The following is a 10,602-nucleotide window of genomic DNA, read 5'->3' on the forward strand; positions in this document are numbered from 1 at the left end:
CAAACATTGAAATGCCTCTCCTAAGGCTTAGTCACTGGCAGGAAGAGCTTTAAGCTACAATATGCTGGTATTTTAAAAAATTTTGGCCTTGGCTCTGCCCCCTTTGTCTCTGACCCCACCTGCCACTGGGATGCAGCCCCCAGAGCTTTTTTTTGCAACTGAATTCAGCCCTCAAGCTGAAAGAGGTCTCCCACCCCTGGTTTAATGGTGGTATTATTACTACTACTACTACTACTACTACTACTATTATTACTTACATTTCTATACTGGCCCACAGTCGAAGCTCTCTGGGTGGTTTACAAAGGTTAAAATGTTAAATACAATATGCAACATTTAAAAATATAAGAAACACACAAATGGACAGTATACACAAAGATAGCATATCTAAAAACAACTTTGAGCAATCAGCCAAACCATAAAACAAATCCAAGATCTATTAAAACTCATCACATGCTGCCAGATGCCTGGGAAAAGAGAACAGTTTTGAACTGGCACTGAGAAGATAACGTTTGTGCCAGGCAGGCCTCATCGGGGAGATCATTCCATAATTGGGGGGCCACTACCAAGAAGGCCCTCTCCCTTGCTGCTGTCTTCTGAGCCTCCCTTGGAGGTGGCACCTGGAGGAGGACCTTAGATGTTGAGTGTAGTGTACGGGTATGTTTTTGCCAGGGGAAGTGCTCCAGCAGTAGGGCTGACCCTGAGCTCCCTATGCAGACATGCCCCAAGAGCAGCTTCAGGTGTTCTTAAAAAACAGCGGCAGAATTTTTTTTTTAATCAGTCTCTGATGTAATATTTGTTTAAAAAAAAAAAAATGATTGGCTGAGAACGCATGAGTTCTTTCTGCCCTCAGAATATATGCATTTTCATTTTCCATGCAAGTTCTTTAGTCTTGCACTGGAAGTACAGCAAGAGGCAAGTGCAAGCTGGCTAGGTTCGTTTAGAAGATCCGCATCCAATCTTAGAGCTGTTATTTGAAACAAAAGGCAGGGTTGGGAGTACACCATGGATAATGAAGCATAAGAATGATCCAAAGTTTATTTCCTTGAGTTAAAAATAAAATGCTCTTTTGATTTGCTTATGAAATACATGTGGAGTAAGGTTCCTGAAATCTCAAGCAAACAGACTTGAAACTCTGCTACTGGGTGCAGGCCATAAAAAATATGCAAGAATAGTAGGAGTCTCCCCCCCCCCCACCCCACAAGTCATTGCATGCTATGTAATTGGGAGTAGGGGTTCTCCTCATGAACCATAGCACACGACAACATTGCAGTGGAAATAATGCTTCGCTATTGTAAATCCGCAAAGGAATTACTATGTGGCAGTTTAGAAAATAACTATTGGGAAGGTTGACTGGTGATGTACGTAACACACGCTGGGCTGGCATTCCTGAACGTTTAAGTTAAAACTGTCTCATGAACTTCTGCTACAATGAAATTGATTTGTTTTGAGCTTGGTACAATCGTTTACTTAAGACAGGAATCCGTAATGGCTTGAAAAGACAGGACATTCTGAAGAAGCATAGTCTTTGACCTGCTTTGCACGATCACTGCAGGCCACTGTGGCTTATTAGCCCCGGTGGGTTGTGGCACCCACAGGCGCCAAGTTAGCAGTCAGAGCCCCCACCACTTGGATCACCAACCAGGGGTTCATTACGTGTGAACCCGGTGAAGGTGGGTTGTTGGATGGTTGACAAGCCACCCAGAACTCACGGGCTGTTTTAGGGTTGCTGATGGCTTGTCAATCACCCCAACAAATCCACCCTTGCTGGGTTCGCATGGAACGAGAAACTACGGTGCACTCCCACCACACCCCAAATATTCAGAACAGTCACTGCCGCCACAACAGAAAGCCCTGCAGGAAAACTCATCCATGGTTGCTTCTCGTTGCATGTGAACTGGGCCTTTGTGATCCGCTGTGGGTTGTCTTTAATAAAAAAAAAAAGATCTCAAACATGTATAAGACTTGCTTCTAATGTCTGAAATCATCTCTCTTGCACAAGTCACAACTTGCTTGTTGTAGTTTCATGTGGAAGCACTGGAGAGAGAGAGACTTTATGCTTCCAAATGAGGCCCTGCCTTTCTGAACTGTTATGATACTATTGTGTCTGGTTGCGTGGGCAGAAAGTGCACAGACTGTGCCTACGTTACGCAATGACCTTCTCTCTTCCTGCCATGAGTGTCTCCTGTGTTGTGTAGTGCAGTGACATGATTGCTGCTGTCCCATGTAGGCTAGAATTGCAACCAGTGTGCCATGAAGTGGCCTTGGTCAAATAGCTCTAACTTTTCTTCCCCTTTCTCCCATTCTAAGTTTTCACCTCCTCTTTGTTAGTAGGGCTCTGAAGTTTACCGCCTCCACATAGGTTTATTTGCTTGGCTATGTAATTATTACCTGTAGCAAGCTGAATGTTCTCATGTAAAACATGCACTATAGTTCTTTCTTTCTTTCTTGTCTTGTAACTATAAGGTGCGCTAGACTTGACGACAGAATGGATAAGGGAATCAATTCAGGATGAATTATCTTCTGCTTCCTGTGAAATGTCTCCGTCTCCTGGTGCTTATGGGAACTCTAAACCAAATCTGAGCCCTAATTTGGTGCTAACAAACAGCTACTTGAAACTCTTGCAGTGGGATTATCAGAAAAAACCTATTCCTGAGGTAAAACACAAATTTTGTTGAGTGTCTAAGGACTTTTAAAGCTTCCCTCCCCACTTAGGTCTTTTGACTGTGCTAGCACACATCCAGCACCTGGTGCATTGTATCCTGTCTCCTACATGATGAAAGGGGCCTTCCTGAACATGGGTGGGTAGGAGCAGGTTTGTGGAGAGGAGGAAGGATGAATAGCCAAGTGATATTTAGCATGCTCAAGGATTACAGAGATGCTAAATTGGCTCTGAGGGGTCTTTTCAGTAAGGGAGTTTTTCACTTATTTATTAGTGCCATCTAGGTACATGACAGTTCACAAATAACAGATCTGACAGATCCCCACACTAAGGGGCTTCCAATCTAAAAACAGGAATGGAAATTGTGGTAGGGGTCAACATGGGAAGAATATGCAAGTCCTTCCATTCCTGGCTGTTTGCTGGTGAAATGTGTTTGTTTATTTTGTTTTATATAACACCCTACAACAACAATTTCCAGGGTGTTTCAGATAAAAGCTTTATAAAATAAATGCATAATAAACAACAATTAAACAGTGAAATGAGAAAACAGCAGCAGCACAAAAAGAATCTCAGAAGTTAAAAGGCCTGGGACACTGAAAAGCTCTCTGCCTGGTACTGAATAGGCATTAATGTAAGCACCAGACGAGTCTCCTTGGGAAGAAAATTCCATAAAATGAGCAGCGTATTTGAGAACACCCTCTAGTCACCACCTGCCTCGCCTCAGATTAGCGGGGCAGGAGCATCCAGAGGCAGCCACTGAAGATGATGTTGGTACACAGGGAGGTTGATATGGGAGCAGATGGCCTTTCAGATACCCAGGTCCCAAACCATGCAGGGTTTTAAAGGTAGGAATCCGCAACAACGAGACCTTCATCATCTTTGGACCCAGTTAAACTATCCCCACTCTGCTAGATGTTATAAGTAAAGGTGAAGAAAGCATGTGATGGACTGGAAATATCCCCTCTCCCCCAGCAGAAACAGCACCTTGAGGGAAGATGACTGGATCCCACAGAATTAAAGAATGGTCCCTTTTTGTAGAGCATATCAGGCTTCTCATATTAAAGTTTCATTTTCATTAGGCAAAGCATACAATATGTGGGGTTTTAAGCCATTTCTTTGCATTATAGCAATGCATGCCTTGAATTTGATATGGTAGTTACTGGGTTTTCTGGAAGATTTTGAGATTAGGTTAATTTGCATAAAGTAGTTTGCATCAAAAAATTATCTGATGCCTGAGAGTGATCCAACTTACCATGTTTGTTTCACTTGTATTTAGTAACCAACAAAGCTAAAAAGGGGGGGGGGGGTTGTCCCAATACACTGCAAGTACATGACCTGTACAAAAAAAATGAGGTGGGGGGGACTAAAGCACACTTAATGTTATTTAAATGTTATATTATGTAGATTTTTTTACTGGGACATTTGTAAAAATGCAGAGTCAATCACACATAATTCCTTTGTATTGTTTAAATTTAAGCGAGGGAAAGGTACTGAAAATCGTTGACATACTAATAAATGTTAGCAATCTAAAGTATCTATAACTTTGAAACTGCCAGAGTTGCCTATTATTGTATATGCAGCTGCCATCCATTCTAATGAACTTAACAAAGTGGAACATTTTCCACCCCACATCACTGGTAGCTATTAGTTACTAATGAAACATTTGACTGTATGATGGGCTTTCTGCCATAGAAACTGATGGGAGCCACTGATGTATCAAGTAAAGTTAACACAGTGGAGGTGGAGGTGCAGTTCACTGTTACAGATTTAAGAACAAAGAAACTAATTCTGAATATTTATGGAGAAAGTAAACATGGAAATGTTATGTTTTATAGCACAGGCTTTTTTGAACACAGTAGGATGCCTGGTAGCTTATATTTCTTGGAAGCCAATTTTTGTCCTCACTAAATGAACTCCTTTGATAAAAAAAAAAAACCTGAACTCCTGGTAAAGACATATTTCTATATTAAATCTTATTGGAGGTTTGATGGCTTATAAATGACACGTTTTTCTCTGAACTTCCATTCCAGACACTAATGACGGATGAAGGTCGCCTTCGGGAGCTATCAGAGAAATTGAATCAGCTGAAGATTGTAGCCTGCATCTCTCTCATAACCAGCAACATGGTGCCTGCAGCTATGGAGGTCATTCCAGAGTTCGTTGAGAAACAAAAGAAGATTTCCTTTGTCCTGCTTGAAGGAATGAATAAGAAGTAAGATTTAAAAAAAAAACACAGAGAGAAGAAAACTAACATGGACTTGAGCATGGGGAATTACTGAAAAGGGAATTGCGGGGCCGGGGGGGATCAGAAGCAGTATCAGTTAACTTTCTTTCTTTTCCCGACCCTTTTTTCCCCACAGGACATTTGATTTGAAAGAAGCACTTAATGCAGTCGGTATTCAGACGTGTAGTGAAATAAACAAGTCACTAACTGAGAGGGGCTTTCCACCACTAAATAAGGAAGTTCAATCAAACCTAGTGGGTCAGCTCTGCAGCATCACTGAAGAAGACAATCCTATCAGCTCCTTAATTGGTTAGTAATATAAAACTCTTGGGTCTCCCAGAATCTTAATATTATTGTATGTTTAAATGTAGTTGTGTTTTTTGACACAATGAAATCCTCCTTCCAGTTGCTATATATTGGATATGTTTAGCTTGAAAAAGGCCGCCCTATTGTGAAGTGGGAGCTGCAACAGATAATCCAGATTCAGTGATGAATGCTGGAGGGTCCCAGATCAGTGTAGTCACTGCCCCATTTGGGTGATCAGATGTGAATGCACATTGGAGGGCAAGCACAGCAAGCTCCACCCTTCCCCTAAATGGAGCCCCTTCACTTGCAGCTGCATGCGCTGGGGACTCTGTCCACGCAGCTGGGAACCTGATCAGCAGCATGGGTTCTGACTGTGTAGACTCGCCTTCCCCAACCCAGCGCCCTCCTGAAGTGTTGGGCTACATCTCCCATCAACCACTATTGGCCATGTTGGCTGGGGATGATGGGTGCTGTAGTCCAACACAACTGGAGCAGGCCAGGGGAGGCTGGTGTAGTGCATGCACCAGTGTTCAAACATTCAGTGAGTGCATGTAGGGTGAGGGGCGTACTCTGTGGCCATCCCTCTGCACGCATTCAATCAGGGCCGGCCTTCCCACAAGGCAGACTGAGGTGGCAGTTGGTTTTGGGTAACATGAAAGGGCAACAAATTGTTAGGTATTCTATTATTCTTATATTTTTACTCTAAAGGAGAGGCACTTGTGGGATTTTTTTTGCCTCGGATACCAAAATCAGGCAGCCTTGGGTTGTATGCACCTTCAGTTGGGGGTGTGGAGGGAGAGAGATTTGCAATTCTGCCTCAGGTAGCAATATGTCTTGGGCCTGCCCTGCATTCAGTGGAGGCCTGAATGGGGCTTTTCTTTACCTGTTTATGTCTATACTGTATATATTTAGTGACATTTGCTGCCACCACTCTTTGGCCTTCCCTGGTCCATTTTACCAGTTCCAGAGAGCAAAGAAGGCTGTGATTGTTTTGCAGCTGAAGGGGGCTGCTCCTGATTGATCTAAGGAACTTCACTGTCCCTCCTTTACTGAAGTTAACTAACTGGCAGGGACACTGTTTCAGAGGCAGCCTCTTGGATTCAAAGGCATCCTCTCAGATATATTCACAATCAAATTGCCACATATTTTAAAAAGCCACCTTTGTTGTGGTTGTTTTTTATACCCCATAATAACAGGACATGTGTGCTCCTGAGGAATAATCGCATGTAGTCTGAAACATAGTGGAGTGAGTGTGATTGTTCCCCTTCAAGACCTACCTAAATGTTACTACTCCTGACCAGGGCAGAAATACAGTGGGACAATCAAAGGAGAAGTAGAGGAGAAAGCTAGTAGTAGTTGGCCTGACCTCTGCGGCCATCCCATCCCATCCACCAGGAAGCCTGCTTGGAGAAACATAATAACCCAAACCTCTGTGCAGGAACTGAGTGCACGTGAATGTTAAGCCCAGACTTAAATTTAGCTTTACAGAAAATGCAGAAACCTTCTGAAAGCTACCATAGCAATGCAGAACATTGCTTAAACTTAAAAACATTTAAAGAAAATAGTAACTGGACTGGCCTCAGCGTCTACAGTCCAGATGTGGATATCTGAACTGGGGAAGCCTACCTACATAAACCTCTGTACAGTATAGGCTTCCCCAGGAGCTAAAACCTGGGGAAACCTAAATGTGTAGAGGTCTTCACACATTTGTGTCCCTGCCTCAGATGTCCATATCCCGCATGTGGATATCAGGGGTGGCCCAGTGTTGAGGCCCTTCTGCCCCTTTCTGTGCCTGGACCCCTTCATGCCCTGAACATATGAAGGTGTCTCTGTCATTCATATTTAGAATGTTTTGCTATCTGTACTGAATGATACAAGGAAAAAGTCTAAAAGTCTCTTTCCCTCCCCAGATAAACGAATTCATTTGTACGCGAAGAGCCTGCTTGCTTCTCCGTGCTCTCAAAAGTCTATGCCTGTAATTCCAGGAGGCCTTGCCGTGATTCAGTCTGAGATAGAGATTATTGGAACGCAGTATGTCAACATTGTTAACCTTAATAAACAGGTGTATGGACCATTCTATGCAAATATTTTTCGAAAGTTGCTTTTCAGTGAGGCAGAAACAAACAAAACAGAACTTGTGCCTTCTACTAACTGAAATATTTAGCCCTCTTTTGTTCCTTCCTTTTCCTGCAGTATTTATACTGTGATTGTTGTTCTTCTGAACATGCATTAGCTTACAACAATGACTGATAATAAGAGAGATAAATGTGTGTGTTTGAAGCGGATTAGACTATAGAGATTATATTCAAATAAAAGTTCCCTGAATCACTGCAAAGTTACTAAATTATAAAAATATATATATGTGTATGTTTGAAAGGATTAATTCTGTTTATAATGATGGATTGTAACATTTATTGCACTTGTTTACTGTAAATGTTTTCTCCTACATACGCACTTGTGATATATGGGGTAAATACCTGCTGATTAGCTACTAAGATTTTTAATATGCTTATTCCAATGCCTTCAGTACAATGAAACAGGAATTCAATAATTTAGTTCAAACTGAATCTGAACTAAAATATTAGGCCCCTAATCACCACCACAACCCTCCTTTCCCAAAGTGGCTTGCTAATAAAATGTTATTCTGTCCATCTCCCAATTTTGCTTCTGCGTTGACAACTGGGAGGGGGTGGAGGGACACGGCAGTTTTCAAACTTGTCCTGGACTCCCTGGTTTTTGACCCCTACCTTATACAGTCTTCCTCGTCCCAAACTATTTGGATGTTAAAAGAAACAACATAGGCCTGGATGGCATCTGGAAGGGTATCAAGTGCATAATTTTTATGGAAGTCAGCAGAGCATTTTAATGTAGTAGACTGCTTGAACCTGCAATACTATACTTAAGCTATATTTTTGCATTTCTCAAACTATTGAATATAGAAGGGCTACAGTACATTGGACATATAATCCTCCCTTTTTATATTAGAATCAGTCATAACTTGAAAAAACAAAACAATTCTAGGAAGTATAACCTACAGTACTGGTTCACTGTGATTCTATTAAGTAGTGAATGTTAGACCTGTTAACTATAACCACCTCAGCGGGTATGTCTTTAAATACTCCCTGTTGATGTTTTATATTCCTACAGTGTATTTTTGGTAAGAATTAATCTTTACCCACTTTGGGAGTCACATGCAACCCACTTGCCATATAGTGCTTCTGGTGGGCCTATCACAAAGATTTTTTTTAAGTCCTTGGTATTAAAAGCACTGTGGTTTTTTGGGCAAATATGGATTTTTAAAGAACAGAGCTATATACGTCCTTAAAAAAAATCTCTACCAAGTATGCTTTGCTTGGTTATCTTAAACTAAGGCTGACTTCTTGTTGAGAGGGGAAACACAAAATGATTTCCTTCTTCCTATAAGTTCCTATTTTCCTGTGGGATCAAGCCAAGGAACAAAATGCTGTGGCAAATGCATGTTCAGCAATCGTTTAGTTTAATGAATCCAGAGATGCTAGCAGCAGCCAACTTTGACTTTACAAATGACTCTCTGAAACCACACAAGTCTTTTCAAGGTGCCTTTTGGAAGAGAATGTCCAGGGCCCTGTTCTTGCCTTGCTTTTTTTTTTGTTCCAATTCAAAGGAAAATTAATTTATTTTTCACTTTTCTAGATAAATTAAGGTGATTTTGAGAAACTTCCCTTTGTGAGAGCTGCTGCAATTTAACATGTATACTAGGCATGTACAATAGGGCTGGCAGAAGCGGACCTCCCACCCCCTTCCCACGGCACCCCCACCAGCCTCTTGAAAATATTACACAGATCAGGGGACCCTAGTGAATGGGATGGGGTGGGAAGGGGGACCAAAAACATCAGATGGGAGCACCTTCTGTGAGCAGAGCTCCAGTCATGGAAGGTACCGTCCCATCCCACAATTTGGGGGGATAAACCTCCCCCCCTGCACTGCAGCCCATCCTATTCAGCAGGGTATCTGACCCTCTGCCTAGGGTTTTCAAATGGCTCCTAGGGCAAGGAAGCCTGCTTCCATTCGCTCAGTTGCACATGCCTTAAATGATCCAGTCCTATGCATAGAACCGTAAGGTGTTCAGTACATAAACAACTTGTATCAAGAAGCAAATAGCATCCCAAATACTGATAAGGGAACTCTGTACTTACATTTGAAAGAAAAAATTGGTCTAAAACAGTATTTTGGACCTAGATATGGCTAGGTGATATAAACTTCCACAAGAAACATTATTGTATTCATTTTGTGGTAGACCACACCCATACACACACACGCGTTTTCTTAACCGCTGTACATATGCAGGGACATGAAACTGAGCAATAATACCTGCACAAGCTTCTAATCAACTTGGGGAAATTTGGGGTTGGACTGAGGCAAATTAAGTTGTTGAGCCCCATTGAAATCAATGGGACAAGTTATTAGTAACTTAAGTTCCATTTTGATGGGGGCTAATTGCAACTAACTTAAGGCACAATCCTATGGATGTTTAGACAAAAAAAAGTCCTCCAGCTCCCAGCATGCTCCAGCCAGCTATGCTGAGAGTTATAGGACTTTTTTCTAAACATGCAAGGATTGCACCCTTAGTCTGTAACTAGCCCTATATTTATTGGAAAACAGTTGTGCAGAGGATTAAGAGAGCGATCTTTATTTTGTGTTTTTACAAATGACTTGAAAAGGGCATTTTATATAGCATGGTATGACTGTTCAGCAGCCTTTGAGTATCGATCGCCTAACTAATGTCCGTAGCTTTTTCAATGTACGGAATAATCAGTCGAGTTAACTTGTCCCTCTTGCATGTTTGCTGGAATTATCCAAATATGTTTACCTTCATTTCCCCCCTCCCCTATTTTGCTTAATGAAAACAAGATACTGTATGTACCTGGTTTGTTAGGTGGCTTTTGTGTTAATATTTGTATGAATTAAATTCTGTTTGCAATTAAAGAGGGTTGTGGAAATTAAAATGAAATTTAAAAAGTAGCAATGCAAAGCATGAAGACGTAACTGCAGGTGCCACCTACACTGATTCTTGGATGTTTTGAGCATGGATACTACAGCCAGAATCGACGGTAAGTGAGCCGAGGGTGGCAAAACAATCCCAGGGGTGGGGGGTGGAGATGAAGCAGCAGAAAACCATTTCCAAAGCCCTGCCAGCTGATGGCAGCCAAGGCAGGGAGCGTGTGCGTGAGATTTTTTTTGCCTGTTTTTTTTTAACTAGTAGATTTTTTTCACTTTTCCCACCCATCGTAACCAATAGGAAGGTATTTAACTACACGAGGTTCAAACCTAGTGTAGTTATGGAGCGCGATCTGGGGACATGCTAGGGGAGAAAGGGGGCTTTGGAGCCAGTGGATCTAAGGCCTGCCCCCAGAATGTCTCAGCCTAGGGCTCT

General features: G+C 42.0%; 1 protein-coding gene across 8 annotated transcripts in view; it reads left to right on the plus strand.

The window, feature by feature from the left end:
- The window catches only part of TCP11L2 (t-complex 11 like 2), a 35,118-nt gene extending 24,964 nt beyond the window's left edge, over positions 1-10,154 (plus strand). For all 8 annotated transcript variants that reach the window (XM_084809669.1, XM_084809668.1, XM_084809667.1 and 5 more), the window contains 4 exons: positions 2,464-2,654; positions 4,690-4,871; positions 5,020-5,192; positions 7,100-10,154. In XM_084809669.1, coding sequence (XP_084665795.1) covers positions 2,464-2,654; positions 4,690-4,871; positions 5,020-5,192; positions 7,100-7,344 — 791 coding nt within the window. In that variant the 3' untranslated portion in view covers positions 7,345-10,154. The remainder of the gene's footprint in view (positions 1-2,463; positions 2,655-4,689; positions 4,872-5,019; positions 5,193-7,099) is intronic.
- The last annotated feature ends 448 nt before the right edge of the window (positions 10,155-10,602 follow it).

The sequence above is a fragment of the Heloderma suspectum genome, chromosome 7 (assembly GCF_057233095.1).
Source record: "Heloderma suspectum isolate Gila_16-S chromosome 7, 16-S_ref, whole genome shotgun sequence".
NCBI classification, from domain to species: domain Eukaryota; kingdom Metazoa; phylum Chordata; class Lepidosauria; order Squamata; family Helodermatidae; genus Heloderma; species Heloderma suspectum.